At 42.3% G+C, this 25,302-nt stretch overlaps 1 protein-coding gene and 1 pseudogene across 2 annotated transcripts in view; both read right to left on the bottom strand.

Annotated features, from left to right (window-relative positions):
- Nucleotides 1-1,446: 1,446 nt before the first annotated feature.
- Nucleotides 1,447-25,302, bottom strand: part of CAV1 (caveolin 1) — a 38,383-nt gene continuing 14,527 nt past the window's right edge. For both annotated transcript variants that reach the window (XM_019654764.1, XM_019654765.1), the window contains exon 3: nt 1,447-3,682. In XM_019654764.1, the coding sequence (XP_019510309.1) occupies nt 3,341-3,682 (342 nt within the window). In that variant the 3' untranslated portion in view covers nt 1,447-3,340. The remainder of the gene's footprint in view (nt 3,683-25,302) is intronic.
- LOC109389342 (60S ribosomal protein L6 pseudogene) lies at nt 9,605-11,783 on the bottom strand (annotated as a pseudogene).

Here is a 25,302-nt window from a genome sequence, read left to right as displayed (position 1 = left end):
ACTGGCAACTCACCGCAGCCCAGCTCCAGGTTGAACTGTTGTTCAGCATCTTAGCTGTAGAGGGCAGTGTCACTGGCCCTCACATGTGGGAGCCGAACCGGGGCCCTCTGGCACCCCAAGCCAGCTCTTAACCAACGCACCGCTCGGCTGGCCCTTACATTACATATTAAAGAACTAGAAAAAGAAGAACAAATGAAGCCAAAAGTCAGTGGAAGGAAGGAAATAATAAAAATTAGAGCAGAATTAAATGAAATAGAGACTAAAAAGACAATAGAAAAAATTAAGCTGTGATGGTAAATTTTGCATGTCAAGTTGACTACAATTCCCAGTTATTTGGTCAGATATTGTTCTGGGTGCTTCTGTGAGGGTGTTTTTGGATGAGATTAACATTTAAATCAATAGGCTGAGTAAAGCATATTGCTCTCCTCTTTGTGGGTGGGCCTCATCCAATGAGTAGAACAAAAAGGTTGATCGTTTCCTGAGTAAGAGAATTATTCCTGCCTGACTGCCTTTGAACTGGAGCATTGGTTTTTTCCTGCCTTTGAACTCACAGTGAAACATCAGCTTTTCCTGGGTCTGGAGCCTGCCAGCTTTCAGACTGGAGCTCCACTAGCAGCATCCTGGGTCTCCAGCTTCTTGACTCACCTTGCAGACCATGAGACTTGTTAGCCTTCAAAAATTGTACAAACCAATTTATTATCATAAATCTTTAAATACATACTATTCTTCACATATTCATATATGTTTCATGTATGTAATTCCTATTGGTTCTGTTTCTCTGGAGAACCCTGACTATTACAGAAGCTCTAATTGTAAATTTACCCAAGGCCAAAAATTAAATTGTTTGTGAAATATGCCTTTTAAAAAATCTCCAGTTAAGACATGGCAAAATGCAGGGCATTATCCCCTGAATGTCTCATTTACTAAAGGAGAGTATTAATATCCATCACATGAAGTTGTTAGGGGCTTAAATTACATGGCACTTAATAAAGCATTTGGTAGGCTCAAATCTTTCTTATTAATTATACCTTTTATCTAAAGTAACTCATAAATGGTGATGGCCTTAGAAGAAAGATCCCAGCTAAATTACTTTGTAGTAGTTGAAAAGTGGAAGACCACCCCCACAAACACCCTCCAAGTATGTAGACTGTTTGTTTGTTTGTTTGTTTGTTTGTTTGTTTGTTTGTTTGTTTTTAAGCTGAGCCATCCTGCCACCTGTTGGCAGCTCAGCGGCTGCTCAGCTCGGGCCGGGAATCGAATCACTGTTGCTCAGAGCTCAAACTCTTGAACGAGCTCTTAACCAACTGAGCCACTCGGCCGACCCCTGTAGACACACTCTGTACATGCGTACTTTGTGTGTGTGCGTGCACACACACACACACACACACACATACACACAGGCACTGACATACACATCTATTTTGGGGAAAATAATAAAGCTGACCATTGAACAGTTAAACATTTTTATTGTGTAGACTTGTAACCTTTACAGGGCATGCAGAATATAAAAGTGTAAAATATATCAGTAAGCATATAAAATTGCAGCAATCTTTTGGACCAGCATTTGATGTGCACAAGAGACTAAGCATCTGTGTAGAACTGACATGTCTTGGGATACACAGTTTACAGATTGAATCACAAAGTAATTTCCCAAGTGATTTTTCTCATATAAAGATAAAACTATCTTTACATTTTAAAGTATGCAGTATAGTACATTTTCAATTATGTACACAGTTTAAAAGTAAAACTATGTTCATGCCAGTGTCTGTTTTAAATGCAAAAAATCAAAGTAGGTAACACTTTGGTAACTAAAGTGTCAGGGAAACTGGAAGATGCAAAAAAAAAATTCAAGGAGAATTTCAACAGGTGTATGAAACTAAAGTAAAAGCATTACTAAAGGTTAAAAATAAATTCCCAAGGGCTGAGTCTTAATATGAGCAGAAAGAATAAAAAGCTTTTGGATGTACCAGGCAGCTTTCTGTATGACTCAGGTTTACAGGTAACATTCCTCAGTTTGAGTTCAGAAGAATTCAAATTTATTCCAGCAAAACGACCTCAATCTTTTATTACTGCCTCCTCCCCCACCTTATCTTCTCTCTGAGAAATGCGGTGCTTGGATTAGGTCCAAAGCTCCTGGCAGGGGAGGGGCCATGTGTCACAGCATAACAGACAAGCTCTCCTTCAAAGGGGTCATGTTTGCAACGACTATGACAGTCTCACACAATGGCCATTTGATGAGCCCTTCTCCGGAGGCCCACCGGTCAGCTGAAAATGAAACACAATGTCCAGCCACTAAACCACCCCGGTAATGGATTAGTTTGGAGTCAGGAAAGCGTGATTATTCTTGAAAATAAATGAAGCTGAATAGACATGCTAACCTCATTCAGCTGATGAGAGGCAGGGAAAGCTGGCTTCCACTCCTGCCAGCACAGAGAGGACTCAGCCCCATTTGTTCACCTTAACTCATTTCATGGGACTGATGTGTTCTCTGCTCGATATGGATAAAGATGATGCATGGTCAAGAGTGGACATGAGCTTCATCTGACTCTGTGTCGTAGAGTCAGAAACAAGTGTGGGGAACTAGGTAATGGGTTTTCTAATTTTGGTCTCTCCAGGGAAGTTGTGGACCTAATGAAAGTTGACCAGTTGGACCCTCTTTGAAAAAGGAAAATGTGAAGAACAGCAAGGCACTTAAGTCCCATTATCTATATAACAAATATTCAGGCACAGAAAGTATCACAGGTTGAAATTTCAAGAAGGGTAAGGCATTGATTGGTTGGGTTGTGTGGATGCAGAGTATGCTTTCTAAGTTGATAACGATCACTAAATCCCATGGGATCATTGAGCTGAATGGCAGCAATCCACTAACACAGCAGATGGGGAGGGGAGAGTTTGCTTGAAAGCAGCTCACAAACCTGTACAATCAATGGCCATAGCCTGGGATTATTCCCTCACCATAAAAATGGCCATTTTAGAATAGGCAGTTGAGGTTGTTGGTTCTTATTTTTCCTCCTCGGTTCTTCATATGTCTCTCAAATTATCTTTCAACAATAGGTTCAGATTTCAGGCAATAAAACAATGATCCACATGCAAATAAAAATATGAGGAAAACATTTTAAATGAGTTTAAAAAATCCAAACCACCCCAAAACATAGATGAAATAACTCAGAAGAGACAAATAATAACTAGGAAAACTGAGTGATTTCTTTGTTCTGAGCCAAGAAAATTCATTCATGTATTGTTGCTGTCCTAGCAACTTAAAACTTGAAATTGGCACCAAGAATATTAAAAGGAAAAAAAAAAACAAGAATCGGGTGTACTTCTATCCTCGAAATGTCATTTATATTTCTTTCTGCATGTTGATGTGGATATTGCTGAATACTTTGCCAAAAGCCTCAAAGAGCGGGTCGCAGAAGGTGTGGATGCAGATGGAATAGACACGGCTGATGCACTGAATCTCAATCAGGAAGCTCTTAATGTACGGCACGACCACCCAGATGTGCAGGAAGGACACGATGGCAAAGTAAATGCCCCAGATGAGAGCCATCGGGATGCCGAAGATGGTGGACAGCAAGCGGTAGAACCAGTACTTTGTCACAGTGAAGGTGGTGAAGCTGGCCTTCCAGATGCCGTCGAAACTGTGTGTCCCTTCTGGCTCTGCAATCACATCTTCAAAGTCAATCTAAAAGGGAGAAGTGACAGAGCGTGAGCTTGAAGAAGAAGAAAAGAGAAGAAGCACCCACTCCTGAGTATCCATACATATGTATTAGCTTCTATGGGCAGGTTCTGTGGGAGGTGCTCGAAAGCATCCAGCAGCAGCTGCAGTGCTTGGAACTTGCTGGAAAAGCAGACATTTGGGCCCCACCCAGACCTGAGTGCATCTCCTGGGGGTGGAGTCCAGGAAAGCTTGTAACATGTTCTCTAGGTGCTTCTGTACAGTGTGAAAAGTTGAGAACTCCTGCTCTAGGGGAAGCCAAATGGACTTGATAAAATTCCTGCCTTCAAGGCCAACCGGACAACATGGGTAAGCATACAAGACACTCAGTAGAATGTAAAGGACATGACCAAAGCTCGTTGCACACCGAGATGACTACACACACAATATTAAGGAGCAGTTTGCTGATTATCAACTCTTCGAATATTCGACTGGTGCAATTTCTTCAAGAAATCAGATCATTGTGAGCTGTGAGGACTCAAGAAGTCTTCATGGGGTGGTGGGTCTTGAGCAGGGCTTGGAAAATGAAGTATGATTTGGAGAGGAAGGAAGAAGGGACCTTGGAAACTGTGAGCAAGGCCCCAGGAATAGAAAGGATGATACAGGGAGTAGGTTGTCATTTTACACAACAAGATAGAGAGGTTCAGAAGGGTGAAGATAACTTGCTAAAGTCAAACACACAGCGAAGGGAGGGCCAGAATGCAAATCGACCTCTTTCCCAGTAGCATTCTCCCCCGTCATACGTGTTCACCTAAACAATTAATTCTCAGGAGCTCTTATCCCTTTGGAAGGGTTTATATAGACAAAACTGAGGCATAGGATAAAAAAAAACTACTCCCAGAAGAGTGGGACAGAGCCAGCTCCAGTGAGTGGTGTTGGCAGATATATGAAGGATCTGATGTAGTCTGAAGCCCAAACAAGCGGATCACTGCTGGCAGAAAGCAACCAACCTCAGGATCAGGGAACCACACTTGGGGGTCTCTGGGGAGGCTCTCAGTGCCAATGAGGCACCTTGGCTTCAATGCAATAAAACTTCATTTGGAAAAAGTACATGATGCTTACCCGTAGTTAAAGTTGATTTTCTAGAACATTCTGTTTCTTGATCTATTGTCCAATGTCCTAATGTAATATGTAAAAATGGTGTGTGCACAATTATGTAAATAAAGTAGATTTATTGCCATTCTAATTTTTTTCTTCGCTCATTTAGAGCTAGACTCTGAAGTAAATAGTCACTTGTGTGTTTTAAAAGGTTGTATGAAATATGCAGCAAGTCAGATCAATCATTTAATGGCGCCTCTGTGCAATTTACTTAATTGCCTATGGTGGAGTTTTGTGCTAACGCTGCATTTTCCCAAAGCTATTAAAAATAAAGGCCTGTAGCTTTCCTTCACTCAACTGCAAGACACTCAAAGAATTTTATTTTTTAAAGATGACCTTGTTTTGCAAGAGGATTTGGTGAAGTCAAAATTAATACACTAGAGAAGGCATTCTTAATTTGGGTCAATGGATGAGCAATGAGGGTCCATGGGTGCCAGGAAGTAGGTTGACACATTTGAGTGTCCATTGGGAGAGGGTCCGTCATTTCCATTTGAAAATGAAGAGTCTATTGACAAAGCAGGTGGGGAAGCACTTCACTGGAACAGGGATTCCTGTGTCCGTACAGAGCAGACTCCAAGCACGTCTGACTTGAGATTCTTTTCCAAGGGAAGAGGTGGTTACTAACATTTGTTGACTGGCTATTATGATCACACACAGTTCTCATTTAACTCACAGCAACTTGGTGATCATAGAAAAAAATATGAGGTGCCAAATGTTAATAAATTGTCCAGGTAATTAAGAAGTGGGTTTGAGTTTCGAATCTGGCCTAAAGGGTACCGACTCTCTCTTCAATACCACATCACTTTAAAAAACATTTTTAAAAATTTTCTCTAAGGCAATAATAGTATTTCACAATGAAAAGGCACATTAGCAAAAAAGAGTTTGCTGAATTTAACCTTCCTGGTAACTGTAAGAATTCTTACAGCAGTGTTTGAGGGCAGTGTTACAATGAGGTCATATACATCATATATGCAATTGCTTATTAGTGAAGTTCTATAAACATATGCATGTGCGTAAGCTTTATTGATAATAACTTTATTTTTCTAAGCATAAATATAAATGGTTTTTTTTTGTTTTGTTTTGTTTTTTTTTTTTAGCTGAGCCATCTTGCTACCTGTTGGCAGCTCAGCGGCTGCTCAGCTCGGGCCGGGACCCCAACCGCTGTTGCTCAGAGCTCAAACTCTTGAGTGAGCTCTTAACCAACTGAGCCACTCGGCCGGCCCTTAAATGCTTTTTTTAATGAACATATTGGAAATTCTTAAGCTTTAGTTGTTTAGAAAATTTCAGGGTGGCTGATTTTTCAGTGCTTTCCAGAAACTGCCAGAGAGCATGATTTATCCTCAAATATCCAAGTGAATTTAGAGCGCGTCTCCAGGGATTGGACAGCAACATGACAAAAATAACATGCTATATAAATATACTGTTAGTTGTTGCTTTAGTTTTGAAAATTTAAGGTGGGTTAAAAGAATACTAAAAGAACAGCCAATTAGATGTAGCTGAGAAAAAGAAAGCAAGGAAGGTAAAGAAAACACAGTGGGGCCAGAAACAAAGCTTAGTTTCTTTCTACCTCCATTTCTGCAACAGGAAAGTAATAGGTTTTTGTGAGGAGTCCATGACATAATTTTTGTAAAGTGCTTAGTACAGGGATAAAACATTGCAGTATAGTAAATGCTCAGTAGATAGTAGCCTTAAAAAATTCCTTGCTCTGGATGACTAAGATTTTTAATAGATAATTATAGTAAGAGAAACTACCAGCTGCAAAGTACATAGTTGCTGTGAATTCAACCCCACCAGTGGCTTGGAAGAACCAACTTCCATTTGCAATCATCTTTACCACAACCCTCAGAGATGAATGGTGAGGGTACTGTGGGAGGTTAAAAAATCACTCAAGGTCACACAAATGCTAAGTGGCAAAGCTGGAACTTGTCCTACTTCAAGTCTGATCTCGTTTTGCTTATGCATTCCTGGGGTAACAAGCCCTTAGAATAGTCTTACTCGCTAAATTTTCACCCAGGTAGATGTGCTCCCTAAAACATTCACATTTTGATTACTAACGGAATTTCTAGTGTTAACATTTCCATTTTAAGTTAGGACGTCTAGGAAGTAGGATGTTTTCCATTGTGGAGACTGGTTGTATTTTCATGGCCATGCATAATATGTTCTTACAATCCTGGGCACTCAGCCAAGGACTCTCACTCTAATTGGCAGATAAGGAAACTGAGGCACAGAACAATTAAAGTGGGCCAGACATTCTCAAGGTCCCAAGAGAATCAATAGAAAAGCTGAAATTAGAACTGTAATTTCCTGATTCCCAGGTCGAGGTCGAGCCTTGTGTCCACACTATTTCCCTAGTAACGTCCATCTCTCTCCCCACATCCCTTCTCTGCCTACCGCATTCATGTCTCTATGTCTCCCGTAAGTCCCTTATTGCCTTCTAAGAAATTGCCTTGAAAGTCATCTCTGTGTGAGGTGAGGAGAAATGTCCTTTACACAGCAAGAACATGGACATTTCTGTACATCTACCCTTTCTAGGGTGAAAAAAACTGGAAGGGACTTTTAAATAAGATATCCTTATTGTACTTTTTGACATGTATTCATAATGCACTGAACTCAACAAAGTTCTGCTAGAGAGTAATCAATCATTCCATTTAAAGGCAGTTCAAATTTCCACATCAATCAAAACAGTTGCTTCAGCAAATTCATAGATGTTTAAAGCTGAAGGGATCCTTAAAGAAATAGTCTCACTGGAAACAGAGAAATTGATGGCCACAGCTGTTTGGTGACTGGACCAAGGCTACCTTCCCATTTAATGGGAGACACAGGATTGGATTTCAGGCTTAGAAACTGCCCTGGGTTCTCCTCTACCAGCACACATCTTCAGTCAGACAGGCTGTATTCCATAGCCAAAGCAGAAGGCAGCTAGGCTTGTATCTGAACTTGAACACCATCTTGCTCTCAAGAGGTCCTGCAGGTCTGCTGTTGAATGAATGATGGTGTCTCTCTCAGACTATCCCAATGTGCTTGTTGTTCCTGTGCATCATCGGTTTGATTCATCTCTCATCAAAACTATCACTCTGGGCTTCCGTTTCCTCTGGGACTCACTCCTTTTATCCCTTACGGAAGGGCAGGTCTTTCCTGGAGCAGAATTCTACCTGCTCAATTAGATTTGAAGCACAACAGGAATTAAAGACTTGATTTAAAACAAAATGAAAACAAACAAACAAAAAACCAGAAGTGCAGGTGCCATTTAGTTTCTTAGAATGGGATGCCTTGGATGAGGTTGAGCTACTGCTCCAAAAACTGATTTTCTGTCCTATAATCTATGGAACAAGTTATCCTTCTGGCAAGAATCATTATGCAGACATCCAGATCAAAGGCATAAATGTGCTTCAGCGATATTTCTCTGTCGTAGTAGATGCTTTATAAGGAGTCAACAGTTTATATTACTAGGCTTTTATAAATGACATTAAATACCTTTGTACAACATTGACTTATGATGCTACAATTTCAGAAACATAAGTTAGCAAAAATCTAGCAGCAGGCGTCAGGAAAACCAATCTGTCTTGTTGTGTTTTGATAATACTGGACTAATACAGTAAATCTCAGAAGCTTTCCTCTTGTTAAATGTATCTGATGGCAATATTTTAAAACATTTTGTATGTACACAGGATTTAAAAAATGGGGTTATTTTTTTGTCTCAAAACCTGGACACTTTATTTCTGAATAAGGAATTTGTAAGAAGGAAACTTTAAGTACATTTGGGATTTTGTAAGCATTGGTGCTTGCATATTCTGTTTCTATGGGAAAATATCTTTTTAGACCCTTGGTGGAAATTGTGATTGTATTGGATATATAGAACACATAAGTATCGACACACAAGGTGTTTACAGAAGATTTGCGTCTTGCCTGCCCAATATCCAGTCAATTTCTCTGGCAACAGAATCATTATCCAGGTAACAGCAACAATCCTGTGATCTCAGAGATAAGTCATGATTGGTTTAGATTGCTATGGTGATGGTAGTCTCCTTGGCAAGTGACTGGTTTATGGTAGACATGTGACTCAGTTCTGGCCAATGAGATCTAAGTGGAAATCTGCTGGGCTGGACTTCAAAAAAAGCATTATCTTCCTTATTAAAAGAGACAAAGGCATATGGGGTGGCTTTTTGCTCCTTTCATCTTGATTAGCATATGATATGTAGAGAAGTTATCTTGTGACCATGAGGTGACGTGCATGATGGGGTTTCCATTTGTGAAAGCAAATACAGATGCTGCTTTTGCCACATCGAGCTGTAAAAACAATGTCAGTAGCTGTCCATCTCTAGACTTTTCCTTATGTGACATATATACCTTTATTTATTTATTTATTTATTTATTTATTTATTTTAAAGATTTTATTGGGGAATTGGGGGGAGGAGAACAGCGCTGGGGAATTGGGGGAAGGGGAACAGAGAAGTTGCTATCCTTTTGTTCTTCAGTCTAGCTGTGGAGGACGTTGCTTCACTGGCCCAAGCTGGCACCATCATTGCGCTCTTCCCGGGTGAGGCACATCAGTCGCCGGCTTCTGGATGGCCGCTCACAGCAGCTGATGGCCACTCATGCTGGCTGCTGGCTGCACAAGATAGCCCATGGCAACTCACTGCAGCAGGAGCTGCAGCCTACGCCATTGCCGGCGACTCACGGCAGCCCAGCTCCAGGTTGAGCTGTTGTTCAGCATCTTAGCTGTAGAGGGCAGTGTCACTGGTCCTTATATGTGGGATCCGAACCAGGGCCCTCTGGCATCCCAAGCCAGTTCTTAACCAACGCGCCACTCGGCCAGCCCTATACCTTTATTTTTAAGCCACAGGTATTCGGATTTTTAGTTACCTGTAGCAGAAGCATTCCTAAGTGATACAGTAACTAACACTAGTCCCTGTCAGTTGTACATCACCTTATTTAGAAACCTGAATTCAATGTCTAACCTCAACGGAGCTTTTCAACACTACCAGACTTTATTCCAGAATACGCTGCCTAACCTGTATCTGAAAATGTTTGCTTTACATTAACATTTAGTTTTAGTGAAAAACAAATAGGATTATAAATTGACTATGAAAGAAACAAGTATGTTCTGTGATTGACAGCATCTAAGGAGGTTCCCAGTGATGCCCCGCCCCCCATTCCTGGTACTCATGTCCTGTGTAATGCCCTCCCCTTGAGTGAGTGCTGAACTTAGTGATTTGCTTTTGTTTTTAAAAACCAGATTAGGCATTTAATTAGGTTCTCGTAATAAATTTAGAACACCAGTTTGTGAGGATAAACCCACTTAGGAGAGCAAACAGAGGGGAGGCGGCCCTGGAGCTGAGGAACAGCTGTGATTTTTGGCAGAATTGGCGGGTCCACGGCTTTCTGATCAAATTTGCGCTGCTCTGTAATCTCGTATTTCCCTTTCTCTGCGCGGAAGACCTCACCCTCCTGGTGTCTGGGCTGACGCAGCTTCTTCTGAAGTAGGCATCAGTGGGATGTCTGGGGATTTTCACACCGCTGATACCAATTTTGGTGGAGGTGGTGATGACAAATTTCTGGTGTGTTCTACGCAGAGGTCCAGGCACAGCTGCTTCGGGAAAGCTACCCTCTTGCCTCTGTGGCGCCCAGTGAGGATGATGAGGATGGTCACGGGAGAGATGCTGGCCCCAAGCTGTCTCACCTGCTGACTGAAGGGTTCTTGCTGTGGCTCAGCAGCTCTCCAGGCACATCTTCAGTCGGATAGTATCTAGGCTTTCTGGGAAGTTGAACCACTGGGGTGCCACTATTCTTGTCGCCACCTACTGGTTTTGTGACAGTAACAAGAACCTCCTTTTTCTTTTCAATCCTGGCTTTAGCTGCTGAATACTTCCTCTTGTACCTGGCCTTTTGGGAACACATGGTGGATTGGGAATATCTGCTGATTCCTCTGACAGGACAGGGTTTGGCTGCAGTGGGGCGTCCCCTTCTTAGGTGTTTTGGCCTGGAGGTTCCCCTTCTTAAACTTGTCACCAGCATCAGCTTCTGGGCTTCAAGTTTTTTCTTCTCAGTGTCTGGCTTCTCAGATTTTTCACCTGCCATCTTGCAAGATGGGAAAGCCATGATTTATTTGAAATACTAAAACATGGCAAACGAGATGGGGTGTCACTTCCAAGATCAAGTTATAAAATACTATGTATCCATCTTGCTTCTTTTCTTGCTCGTTTGCTTGCTTTCTTTCATGGAAGTCAGCTGCCATGTTGTGAGTTGTCCATGGAGACAGTGAGGGAGGGTTCTGGCCAACAACCATTGAGAAACAGCCTGGCAAGAACGGAATCTTGCCATTGGCCACGTGAGTGAACTTGTAAGTGTGTCCTCTCCCACTTGGCCCTTGAGATGTCTCCATCCCTGACGGCTGGATTGCAGCCTGGGAGGGACCCTGGGCCAGAACCACTCAGCTAAGTCACACTCGGGTTCCTGACACACTGTAAGATGATAAATGTTTATTGTTTTAAGCCACTAAATTTTGGAGTAATTTGTTGTGCAGCTATAAAAAAACTAGTATAATTACAAAACAACTGACTTTATTTTGAATATCATTTCTTATTCTCTATTTTATTGCTCTTTTCTACTGGTTAATTCAATACTTATTGAAAAATGTATACAATGAATATATATAAATACCCAAGAATTTGGTCCTGGGGCAAAGTCCAGAAATATATGAGAAGGAAATATAGCATATTCAATTTTTCTACAATTCAGGTCAGACAGACTGTTAGGAAAGTTTGAGGGTATTGACAGTGCAGTCAGCTCTGACACACCTGAAGTGGTTTGGTTTTATGTGGAGACGAGCACCAAAGAGTAAGACCCACCTCCATCTGGAAAACCCATCATTGAATCTGGACTCGAGAGTATAATATGCTAGCACAAGGCCCTCCGTTCCCAGGGGTTCTTAGCAGGGGCAGTGTGGCAAAGGCATCAGCTGTGGGGGTGGGGGTGGGGGTGGGGGTGCTCTGAACAGAAGATGCTCAGGCCCCAGTTCAGACTCAGATCAGATTCTCTGGGGCAGTGCCTGGCGAATCTGTTGTTTTAACAAGGTTTCTCCTTTTCTTCGCGTACAAAAGACTAGAGTATGCCACGCCCCTTTGGGTTTATTGACAGCTCCTTTTTGTCTGCTCTGCTCATCCCTGCCACGCCTCCAGGCCTGCTTCACTTTCTGGGAGCTCCTCAGGGCTGGATGGCATCTGGAAGTTGGTGGATAATGAATGGAAATTCTCTTTGAAAAGCTTTTCCAAATTTGAGCTTATAAATATGTATTAGTGAACAAGGATAAATGACTATTATTTATTATAGAAAACACAGAAACTGGCAATAGAAATCCTGATTTATATTATGATTCTAAACCCAGCATAAACAAATGCATGTTTTAAAACAAATCAAATACGCACTTCTAAAATCCTAATGTAGGTACCAAACCCATTCATATAGAAAGATGGTTTAGATGAATTTCAAACTCCCTTCACTGTTTTCACACATATTTCCAACATGCTGAGCGACCTTTGAAATCAATGGAATAAATGTTGTGTGTGAGCATGTGGGTGTAGAGAGGGTTGAGAACTAGCACAATAAATGTTCCCAGAATGCAGGAACTTTGCTGTAATGCCCGTGTGTTCACTGGGCCAAACTGGCACCACTGGGGAAAGGCTGCAACATCCTCCCAGCCCCAACTGAAAACAAATGGCCTGGGTTGGGATGTTAATGCCCGGATTACTTGGGTTCCCAGAGGATCCCTACGGACCCAGGAACCCTGCTGGGAACACTGACTGTTCTTGGGCTGCCTGGGGTGGCAACTACTAGGGAGCTTGTTTTGCAAAGAGCACAGGATTGCCTCTTGGGGATGGGGAGGGCTGCATTATTGACCAGGGTTTCAGTCTGCAGAGGATAAAAGTGTGTGTTTGCCTAGCTCTGTGAGCAAGAGAGGAGGGTTGGGGTGTGGGAGAAGAGTGCGGAGGGCTCTGCAGGCGGGCCTGGGCCTCTACCTAGGACCTTTGAGCCTCTCCCATTCGGCTGACCCCCCCTCCATTGCTTCCCAGACATTCCAGAGGTCTCAGCATAATGGTATTTTACATTTATAGTGACTCATTTCACTCGTCTGCTTCTCTTCAAAACTTGCGAAGTTCTAGGTTATCTTCATAATAAGAATGGAAAATAGTCTTTTATTTCCCCACTAAGGAAAGGTCACTTAACTAATACACGACTGGACCAAACCAGAGCTTAGGGCAGGTCTGTGCTTGTTGCACACATCTTGGTATCCTCCACGGTACCTAGCAGTACTATGCACACATTAATTAGCAAATAAATATTTCTTCAATATGTATAATATCTTAAAGGTGTTGTAAGTGTCCACTGAAAAGATGTAGGCAAATATTAATATATAACTTGTCACTAATCATATTTTCTCATATGAATTCTTTGCCTGGTATCACAAGCATATTTTAATTAATTAATTAATTACTTTTGGTATCCCATTTTATTCAAAATGATCTTCTTGTTCACCATAGCTCTATAATACCATGACCATTCTGACAAAAATGAAGTGAGGAGTTGGTTTCATTTAGGTGACTTGGGCAACATGGAAAGCCCACAGAAGAGGAGGAAACTCAAATCAGAAGGCTTTACTTTTAAGGAAAATGGTTTAGAAAATGCTGGTCAAAGCGTGTGTTTGCTTGGCTGGGTTTTGCCCCAGTGATCTGAACAACTACAGCCGTGTAGAGCTGGGCCCAAAGCAAGGGGCACACACTGGAGTGGGATGAGGAGGGATCCCCAAGAGGAAGGAGGGGTGCAGCCCTGCGGGATCAGCAGAGTACCCCAATGGGGAAAGGATCAGAGAGGAGAGCACATTTGCTCTTTAGGGTCTCTAGTCTCCACTTTTCTCGTGTGTGTGTGTGTGTGTGTGTGTGTGTGTGTGTGTGTGTGTGTGTGTGTGTGTGTCTCCAGTGTGGGAAAGGAAGCCTAAAGCAATCTGTACTTTGGAATGAACTGGGTTTTCTTTCCTGGCAGGGGTGAGGGGGGATGTGCAGAGCCAGGCAGAGCATCGTTGCCAACTACCCTTTATGTGTTGTTAATGGATGTCAGGCATCAGTGGGGCAGGTGTGTCCGAGGCAGACTTTTTACAGAGGCCTGGGAACAGTGGTAATTGATTATAGGCACTGCATACCTCAGTGGGTCCACATCACATCGTGTGCGTGTTACTTCCTCCATTTAACAGACTAGGAGACTGAGCCTCGGGGAGGCTGTGATCAGTAACCGGATCAAACCAGAACTTTGGTCTCTTGGTTCCTCATTCAGTCCTCCTGCCATCACACCTGACCCTCTTTAACCTCACACCGAAGTCCTCATTCTGTTTATGCAGCACTGCTCATTCAGAGTCACATAGGGATTCCTGAACCACGCTCTGCTTGCTTTCCCTTGCTGCGCCCACGCTTCCCATCCCAACTAATAGAAAATGCCTCCCCTGACTCAGCAAATAGCCATTTCCACCAGGAAAGGGTGTGTGATCCTAGAGGATGCAGCTGGCCTCCTGCGGTCAAGCCTCCATGTTCTGTATTATTCTCGCTTCCCAGCCGCTGAGCTCCTCGCTGGCCGGGACCCTGGGGTCATTTGACTGACCAGGGTTCCCACTGCTTTCCCATCTCTCCAGGGCTTTTCCTGGTTTACCTTTTCCTTATTCCATCCCTTTAGCAGTTCTCAAACATTAATATACTCAAGCCTTTTCTGGGTATGTTTATTAAAATATTCTGTATCATGTTCTAAAGGTCCAGATACCTGTGCTACCTGTACGGCCTCCCCCTTTTGGTGCAGGTGGTCTGGGGAGGGCACTTTGAGACACAGAAGCTACCTTAGGCTTCATTCTCTGCTAGGCGAGAGGCCCTGATGGGCATGATAGCAGGTTAGTCACTGGGTTGCTCCCAACTTTTGAAAAGCAATATGGTGACCTGGTTGATAGTATGGGGCTATCATAGTGTGGGTTTGAATCCCAGCTGTGCTGTGTTAGCTCCCATATGCTACTAGACTTCTCTGTGCCTAGTTTCCAATCTATAAAATGTGGGTCTAATGGTACCTGCCTCAGGATTGTTCTGCATATGAAATAACATGCGAAATGTTTAGGGCAGTGCCAGTGGTCAGTGCTAGTCAGGAGCTTCTGGCCCAGGCGCCCCAACCAGAAGTGGGAAAATGTCCGAGATTTCAGTAAGTGTTGGGAGGACAGAGGAGACATTTTAGAAAAGGAGAACTTCCTGTATTCCTGAAATTGTTTCATTCAGGTGGCAGCTTATTTTGCATTCTGCCATTAAGCATGCAAGAAGGATGAACTCATCTCTAGCAAGTGTGTCAGCCTTCCAGAGTTTACTACAAACAGGAGGCATACAGCCACCACATGTGCCCTGGGGCGAAGACGCTGCAGCTGACGGAGCACCTGGTTATGTTGGAAATGGCACCAAATGCACAGGACTCTCTTAGCTTTAAGGTGATTCTTTTTTGCTTTCTGTCTTCGCTTTCATTTGAAGGTAACCACCAGGTTTCTCCATCTTTTGTTTGTCTTAGAAAGCAGTATGAATCATCCTAGGGTTTATGTTACACTTTGAAAATTCAAGCTAAAATTTCCCATTTGGATAACAAAGGTATACATTCCTAGTTCACATCTTATCGTGCATTCAACTGAGTCCCCCTCAAGAAGACCTCAGAATGTGACCTTATTTGGAGACAGGATCTTGCAGATGTAATTAGGATGAGGTCACACTGCAGTAGGGTGACCCCTCATCCAACGGGGCTCGTGTCCTTACAGGAAGATGGCAGTGTAAAGACACAAAGGAAGAAGGCCACGTGATTGGAGTTATGCAGCTGCAAGCCAGCAACACCAAAGATTGCCAGCAAACCACCAGGAAGGAGGAAGAGACATGGAAGGATTCCCCTACGGGTTTCAGAGGGTGCGTGGCCCTGCTGACACATTGATTTTGGACGTATAGCCTCCAGAGCTGTGAGACTATAAGTTTCTGTTGTTTTAAGCCACCCACTTTGAAATCTTTTTTAAGGCAATTCTAGGAAATGTATATGTATATGTCCCTTTGAAATCACTGGAAACAATCCTCAATGAGGAGATGATATCAGGGCCCAGAGTACTTTCATACCTCCTTGAGTAGGCTGCCCACCCTTCTTATAAGGATTCCAGGCGGGAGCATAAAACCACAGGGTGCACTGGAGACCAGCTGGACATGAGCCTTCTCCAGGCACCTGGTACCTCCTCTCCTGTCCACAAGGCCACGCATTTTCATTATTACAAACAGCTCTGAGTTGCAGATGGCTTAGCACAAAGCAGCCTGCATATCTTTTGATGCCTTTTTTTAATCTTCAGGCTTCTGGTATCAATTTGGTTGCACTTGTTGATGTTGAGTGTCACCATACAAGTGACATGAAACAGTGCACAGTATAAAAATAGGTCACACAAGGGCTAGTGACCGGAGTATTGAACTTGAACAGGGAGGAGCGGTACTTTGGGGGCACTTATGCGTATGTTGCCATCCTTGAGGAAAAATACCTACAGCCCTCCAAAGTGTTGAGAGTTCTCTTCCCAAATAAAAAGGTCCTACACTGTTTAATGTATGAAAATCTTATTTTATCCAAACATGCAATTATAAGGATTCATCCAGAGGACTTACTCACAAAATTCTGTGTTTACCCTTGGGAGTTTGTTATTCTTTAAACTTCTGGGTGTGTCATGGGACAAATATGAATGATTACCACACTAAAGAAAATAAAAGTTCTTTCCATTCTATGAAAGACACAAGAAACGGAAACATCTTCACCATTCTCAGGCTATCCAATGGTCTGCATAGACATTTGTTTGAACCAGTGCTTTTTAAACACTATTAACTTCTCAGTTTTTATAGTTCACTTCCTGATAGCAGAGGTTGTTTCCTACCATTCACTTAAGTCAAACTAGGGTTACTAATAGCTCTCGTCTTACCTCACTGCTGGAGTATTTTTCCCTCCAGTGTTTTGAGTCTGTTTATTAAACAGATAGAAAATGAATGAAATAAATCTCTGCAGGTTTGAACTTTGCTTGGCAAGTAAGAAAAAAAATCTGCACCAAGGTTCTTGCAAGGTCTAAGCAAGGATAATCACAGCCCATTATGTGTCTCTCAAGACACAGCCCCCAACCTCTACCACAGGGTTTCTTTATCTGGGCACTATGAGCATTTTGTTATCAGAGTGAGGGTGGGTGCTGTCCTGTGCACTGTAACATCCCTTTTCTCTATGCACTAGATGCCAGTAGCACCCCCCATATTATCTCCAAACATTGCCAAATGTTCCCTGGGGGGGGGGGAGTTATCCCTGGTTAAAAACCACTGCTCTAGAAAATCAAATATGACATAATGAGACAGGACCTTAAATTTAGAAAAATATGTGGTCTAGAATGCTGGCTTATTATTCCAGAAAATTTTTGTTTGTAGTACTGTGGCCTTGTAAGTTCATTCATTCATTCATTCATTCAATACTTTTTGAAGATGGAATAAGTGAAATGAGAATACAAGCCAGTACAGGGTTGATGAGCTGGCTATGCATCATTGAAAAGGGACAGTGCAGATAAACTAGAGATAGCCTCTGGCTGCTGAAGTGCACTCAGGAATCATTACCACGGAGGGGCGATCTCCTTCCTGGGGGCACTCTTTTACTTTTAAGGTAATAAAGGAAGTCACTTTCTTGCACCTCCCCAAATCACTAACCTTTTAAATTTAGACTGGAATCTTGACTAATTTCTCCCAGGACAAAGGCCCAAGCCCTTTCCTGCTTTAGGGCCTTCCCGCTTGCCATTGGTTTTGCTTGGAACATACCTTCCATCACTCTTCACTTGGCTAACTCTTAGTTATTTGTCATGTCTTAACCGAAGTGTTCTTTCTTCAGAGGCTTATTTCTGGCCCCCACCCCTTTTCTACCTGGGCCTTTTTTCTTATCCAGCCTATCACACACAATTAATAGTGTGATTGTATGTGTGTGTGTGTGTGTGTGTGTGTGTGTGTGTGTGTATTTTTTTTTCTGCTACTAGACTGTAAAGTCCCCAAAATGTAGTAGGTACTCAGTTAATATTTGTTGAATAAATGAATGAATTAGTGAATGCTGCCATTTGCTAAGTTACATTTCTCCCTTTCTCCTATTTGCAAGAGCACCAACCTGATAAAATCCCCTTCAAGAAATAAACGTCTGCATGTGTTGCTACCCAGCTGAAAGGTGAGTAATTACATTCATTGACTTCATTCATTTATTCTAACCCAGTCAAAGTAATTTTGGTAAAAGAGTGAACAAAAAGCGACATGACAGGAAGACAGAGCAATTCAGCTTTTGCTTATCATGAAATTTGGGCTCACACCTACAAATTTGGACGTAGCTTAGCTTAGGGAGCTAATGAGTCCATAAGAATGTTCAGGTGGCCTGGAATTCAGACAACTTCATGTTTACTTTCAGAATCGTACAGCTGGGGTGCTAAGTGATGGCATTAAATTTATATGGGACCCTCAATGCTGAATGTGATATGGGTCAGAGAGACACAAACTCTTTAGAGCTGGGTAATGGGAAAATCTGACTCAAAGTAGCAGTGCTTCTGCCCTGTCATTCTTAGTCATCTGAACCTACGGCTCATAGCTGGCCTGTTAGGAAAACTTAGAAATGTGGCCATGTGAACTCAGTAGGTGAATTTGACAATTGTGGGTACTCAGAAAGTCAGAGCATTTTCTGGTTAGCTAGGCCTTTTGAAGACCATTGCTCTAACTAAAGTTGCAAGTAATTATGTACTTCTCTGTTATATGAACTAAGAGCAATTGGTTGGTTCCAAACAATTACTGAAAACTTGTAAACAACTTTGGAATTGATTTTCTGATCCATCTTGGGACACAGCCACTTTGGAGGAAGGCTGCAGAGCTCAGCCCAGATGGCAAGGGGAAACGAAGCCCAGTTGGGAAACTTCTTCAGCACCAAACACTCATTTGTGGTATAGCTGCAGTCAGCATGCCATCCGTGGATAGCTCAGTATTTCAAAGATGATTGAACTAACTCCCACAGCCTGAAAACTAAGAGTGAGAATGACAATTGGTAAAGTCTAGGAAGAAGGTCTGCCATTTTTATGAATACTACTTAATCAGAATCAAAGATTTCAGAAACGAGAGTGACTTAGAGATCTTTAAGTTCCAGTTGTTGATTGCTCAAGAGGGTACAAGTGACTTTTTCAAGGCCCAAAGTAACACTCAGTATCAGTGCCCGACACTTCCACTTGGGCTTAGTTTCCCATCAGTTCTGAGCAGTGACTGGCATCAGCAGAGCACTTCTCAGTGACTTGGAGTCTCTCCTCTGTGCCAGGTCCCTGCCTGCCCTCGGTTCAGTGAAGCTTCTCGTGGTCCCTGGAAACACCAGAACTTGGCTGCACCATTAGGACAAAAACCAGTGCATGTTGTCTGCTGCATTCCTAGTATGCCTGAGCCATGAACCCAGGTAGCAAAAGGGGGATGGAGATGACATGCTTACATGCTAACCAGTTGATCTTTCTCTTCGGGGAACAGAAAGAATGAGAAAAGGTAGAGAGAACCAACAGGACTAGATTACATAAGTAACATGAGATTTATCCCCCATACAAAGTCTATCTTACGAAGTTGCTACAGCAGTTCCAGAAAGTATTTTTTTGGTAACAGGAATTTGGGTAACAAATATCATATTCCAATAAAATGCTAAGGACTCCCCAAAATGAGGACACAGAGAAATAATAATTTCCTTGCTGTGGCCCTTATGGTCCCGGGAAGTTTTATCATGACACCGTTTTACTATTAGGAAGTTTTGAGTGTCTAAACAAGACTCAATTCTGGCTGTAGGTTAGCATCACCTGGGGAGCTTTCAAAAAAGAAAAAAAAATACATAGGCCTGGGCCCCATCATAGGCCAATTCAGTCAGAATTTCTAAGGATGAGGTGTGCACAACTGTTTTTCTACATTCCCCAGATGATTTGCAGCCAGGGTAAAGAACCACTGGTTTAAAGTCACAAACTAGCCACCCTTTGCAGAAACCACACTCTCATGAGTTTAAATCACAATAGGGGCTTATACAAGCGGCAAAATTGTACGAATATGCAATTTGTAGGAGGGAATGGACAGTGGGCTTGCCATAAATATAGCGTTTCATGCTGACCTTTTGGACATACAATGCATGCATTTTGCAGTGTTGTACTGGCAGATGTTTACCACTTGCATTCCCAACCACTGCTCAGTTGCCATAGCAACTTCTCTTTGCCCCCAAACAAACCAGGTATCCTGCTGGAAGAGAGGAAAGTGTTCATCCTACACCTAGTTTATCACGAGGCTGTGTCACTGTAGTTACACACCAAATTGTAACTGCAGAAGTAGAAGGATTGAGAAGTCACACGAAAGGTAAGGAATGTAACACACAGCTATTACTAAACAACCTCTTGTGACACGTTCCTGACACTAACCACTTACTACTTGGAATTTCTTCTCCCAAGTAAATTAACTCTAAAAAAACCCCAAACAACAAAAAACAAAAAAAGTAACTCCATGACCCTTCCTCCTTTTTCCTTGTCTGAATGCTGATTGTGTGTGAACAGTATTTTTCTTGTAAATCTTGTAATAACCTGGCAATAACCAAAGGCAGCTGTCATTCCACGTTCCCTTCCAGTTTCCTTGCAACTCTCGTAACCAATCATCCGGGCAAAACAGTCCCTCCCCAGCCATAGCAGGGGGCTCTCTTTATTCCATATCTCCTTCCTTTTGCTCTTCTCTAAGACCTTCCCAGCTTCTCTACCTCCCTTATAAGATCAAAACAAGAACCCATTCTTATTTTTCACTTTTAAAAAGATTTTTATTAAAATATAGCTAACATACAATATATTAGTTTCAGGTATACACCATACTTATTAAACATTTACATACCTAAGGAAGTGATCACCATGATGAGTTCAGCAACCATCTGACACCATACCATGCTATCACAAAATTATTTACTACGAATATATTCCCTTGCTGTACATTACATCCCCATGTCTTGTTTTATACCTGGAACTTTGGATCTCTTATTCCTATTCATCTTTCCTCCCCTTTTTAAATTTTTCACTGACAGTTGACATTCAATATTATTTTATATTAATGTCAGGTGTACAGCATAGTGGTTAGATATTTACATAATTTAAGGAGCGATCCCCCTGACTAGTCTAGTCCCCACCTGGCACTATACATAGTTATTACCATATTATTGACTATATTCCTTGTGCTTTACTTTACATCCCCATGACTGTTTTGTAACTACCAGTTTGTACTTCTTAATCCCTTAACCTTTTCCACCTTGCCCCCTCACTCCTTCCCATCTATCATCTCAGCAAATCTAGTACCTATCTGACACCATACATAGTTATGATATTATTGACTGTATTCCTTATGCTACACTTTACATCCCCATAACTACTGTGTAACAACCAATTTGTACTTAATCCCTTCCCCTTTTTCACACACTCCCCACCCCTCTGCCATCTGGCAACCATCAAAATGTTTTCTGTATCTATGAGTTTGTCTTTGTTTTGTTTGTTAATTTTGTTCTTTAGATTCCATATATAAGAGAAATCACATTGCATCTGTCTTTCTCTGTCTGACACTCCACTCAGCACAATACCCTCCAGATCCATCCATGACGCTGCAGATGGTGAGAACCCATTCCCTTCCCTGGCCAAGCAATATTCCATTGTATATATGTACCACCTCCTCTTTATCCGTTCATCCATTAATGGACACCCAGGCTGCCTCCACATCTTGGCCATCGTGAACAATGCTGCAGTGAACATGTGGATGCACACATCCCCTTTAAGTAGCATTTGGGTTTCTTCAGATAAATACCCAGAAATGGCATTACTGGGTCCTTCTTTGTCTCTTGTTATAGTCTTTGTTTCAAAGTCTGTTTTGTCTGATATAAGTATTGGTACTCCAGATTTATTTATTTATTTTTGTTCCATTTTCATGAAATAACTTTCTCCATCTCTTTACTTTCTGTCTATGTGTGCCTTTCAATCTGAAGTGTGTCTCTTGTAGGCATCACATGTAAGGGTTTTGCTTTCTTATCCATTCAGCCCTCTTATGTCTTTTGGTTGGAACCTTTAATCCATTTACATTGAAAGTATTTGTTGGTAGATATATAGCTTTTGCCATTTTATAATTCATAATTTTGAAATTTTTTTCCACCTTAAAGAAGTCCCTCTAACATTCCTTGTAATACTGCTTTGGTGGAGATGAATGCCTTTAGCTTTTCTGTGTCTGGGAAGCTATTTATCTCTCCTTCAATTTTAAATGATAACTTTGATGGGTAGAGTAATCTTGGTTGTAGGTCCTTGCTTTTCATCACGTTTAATATTTTATGCCAATCCCCTCTAGCCTGCAAGTTTTTGTTGAGAAATCAGCTGACAGTCCAATGGGGGCTCCCTTATAAGTTACCAGTTGCCTTTCTTTTGCTACTTTTAGGATTCACTCTTTGTCTTTAACCTTTGCCATTTTAATTATAATGTGTCTTGGAGTGGGTCTGTTTGGGTTCATCCTGTTTGAGACTCTGTACTTCCTGGACTTGTATGTCTATTTTCTTGCCAGGTTAAGAAAGTTTTCAGTCATTATTTCTCCAAATGGGTTCTCAATCCCTTGCTTTCTCTCTTCTCCTTCTGGTACCCCTGTGATGCAAATGTTATTACAATGGATGTTGTCCCAGAAGTCTTTTAAACTATCCTCATTTTTTTTGGATTCTTTTTTCTTTTTGCTATTCCAATTGGGTGTTTTCTGTTACCTTGTCTTCCAAATTGCTAATTTGATCCTCTACTTCACCTAGTCTGCTGATAATTCCTTCTAGTGCATTCTTCATTTCAATTATTATATTCTTCACTTCTGACTGGTTATTTTTTATGGTTTCTATGTCCTTTTTTATGCTTGCTGTCTCTCTGTTGAAGTTCTCACTAAGTTCCTTGAGCATCCTTATAACCATTGCTTTGAACTCTGTCTCTGGTAGGTTGCTTGCCTCCATTTAGTTTAGTTCTTTTTCTGGAGTTTTCTCCTGTTCTTTCATTTGAGACACATTTCTTTGTTTTCTCATTTTGGCTGCCTCTCTGTGTTTGTTTCTATGTATTAGGTAGATCTGCTATGTCTCCCAGTCTTGGCTGGGTGGCCTTATATAGTAGGTGCCCTATGGGGCTCTGGCACAGTCTCCATGGTCACCTGCCCCAGGTGCTCCAGGAGTGTCCCTTTGTGGGTGTGTGTGCCCTCCTGTTATAGTTGAGCCTTGATTTCTATTGGCTTGTCGGGAGGTGGGAGTGGGGGGTTGGGATTGACTCTTGGGCTGATTGGCTGTGGGGTTTAGCCACATCCACAACTTACGTGTGGAGGGCTTATCCCTCTGAGTGGGATTGGCCCCAGTGGCTTCTGGTGCCTGTTGATATCACCCTTGGGGTGTTTCACTTGTGGGGTTAATTGGACAGTGTTCTGCTGTTGTCTGAAGTCATCCTCCAAGTATGTTGGTTCTGCGGCCTCTTGTGGGGGGCTCTGGTGAAGGCCCATGTCATCCCCTGCCTGTTACTGGCCGAGGGCTACCAAGTAGGAGTGACCTGTGGTTATTTGCTGCTTGTGCTAAACCTGGAGGCATGCGGGAGAGGCCACACTGTGAACTGAGGACAGCTGCCTCCAGTGCAGGCCTGGAGCAGTTCTGCGAAAAGCCAGGACACCCTGAGGCTTGCTGTCACCTGCCAGCTCTCTTCAGGTTAAGCTACTGATAGAGCTTTGTTCAGTTGGGTGAAGCAAGGTCTCAGGAAATCACTAGAGTGGGAAAAGTTGTGGTCACCAGGTAAAGGTAGACTCTGGTTTGGTGCCAGTGCTGAGCCTGGTGCTACTCAGCAAAAGTCTCAGAGCAAACCAGGGCCAGTTGCTGCCTGCCTAGGGCCCATGGACTCTAATAGTTTTCTAAGAAAGAGTTCAATGTGGGTGAGGATGGCTGCTTGCAGAGAAAGTGCTTCTGGTGTTGGGGAAGTTGCATAGGGCAGGGTTCCAGTGAATCAGCAGGGCAGAGCTGCAAGCTCACCAGACTAATCAGATTCAGATTTGGCTTTTGTGGGGATGGGATCAACACAGGAAAGATGGTGTCCACCTGCCAGCTGCACAGGAGAAGGACCCTTCATAGGAAAAATGGTGACTGTCCTCCAGACATTGCTTCAAAACCACACACCTCAGTCTGTACCACCATATGCCTCCAACACCCCCTGAGTCACTGTCCCTTCACTGGACCAGTGAGTCTCTACACAGGTCATTTAAGAAGACCTCTGGGTTTCCTGCAGCCTTCTGTCCCACCCAGTTTTTCACAGCCAGATGTTGTGGGGGCTCCTCTTCCTGGCATCAGTACTCTGGGCTGGGGAGCTTGGTGTGGGGCTGGGTCATCCCTCACTCCTCACGGGGGGGACCTCTGTAACTGAGATATCTCTCCTGATTCTCCACCAACACACAGAAGTTTTGGGCCCATGCTGTGTCTCTGCCCCTCCTACCAGTCCCGATGTGGCTTCTTCTTTATATTTTGGTTAAAACTTCTGTTCAGCTAGACTTCAGATAGTTCTCCAGGTTGACTGTTTTATAATTTAGTTGTAATTTTAATGTGTTCATGGGAGGATGCAAGCACAGCGTTTATCTTCTCTGCCATCTTTGATTTTCCTTTCAACGGGAATCTATTCTTAATAAATTTGACCAAGAGCAAATAGAGAACCTTGTATATAACATTTCTTTTGATCACATTGTCCTTTGGGTTCCATTCATTATGCTTACTTTAAAATATCATTAAATTATTGATAGGTTTAATGTTCAGGAACAATTGGCAGACTTAGTTTGGGTGCCCTGTTGCCCAAGGGATATGGAGCATGGTGAATGCATTTAAGGGTGAGTTTGTAATAGTGATTTCCAGGGTGAAAAGTCTCCCTTAGAGTGCGTGGCATTATTACAGGTGGTTCCATATCCATTATGCACACCAAGCATCTTGGTTTTCCACATCACAAGCTCCCACAGAAATGACAACCTTCTCCTGGTATTTTCTTATTTTTCATATATTTACCTCTTTGTTTTCTACTTAATATCTCCACATTTTATTTCTGCTCATAAAACATTATCTTACTTTGTATTGGTCTTTATCTTATTTTTTATAAGCTACTTGTAATTTGTCAAAATCACTCAGATGTTATTTTTATCACAGATGTTAACAAGGTCATTGTAATTGGTGTCATTTGTAAGTTGAGAGTCCTCTTAACTTATTCATTCCAGTCATTGATAAAATATAAATGTACAAGGACTGTGGCCTGGCTGTGTATTAGATATCAGTCACACGTAAAATTCACATCACCCCCTTTTTTTTTTAAAGATTCTTTTATTGGGTAATTGGGGGGATGGGAACAGTGCTGGGGAATT

Source organism: Hipposideros armiger, unplaced genomic scaffold, assembly GCF_001890085.2.
Source record: "Hipposideros armiger isolate ML-2016 unplaced genomic scaffold, ASM189008v1 scaffold_230, whole genome shotgun sequence".
In the NCBI taxonomy this organism is placed as follows: domain Eukaryota; kingdom Metazoa; phylum Chordata; class Mammalia; order Chiroptera; family Hipposideridae; genus Hipposideros; species Hipposideros armiger.
This window is presented reverse-complemented; position numbering and strand designations above follow the sequence as displayed.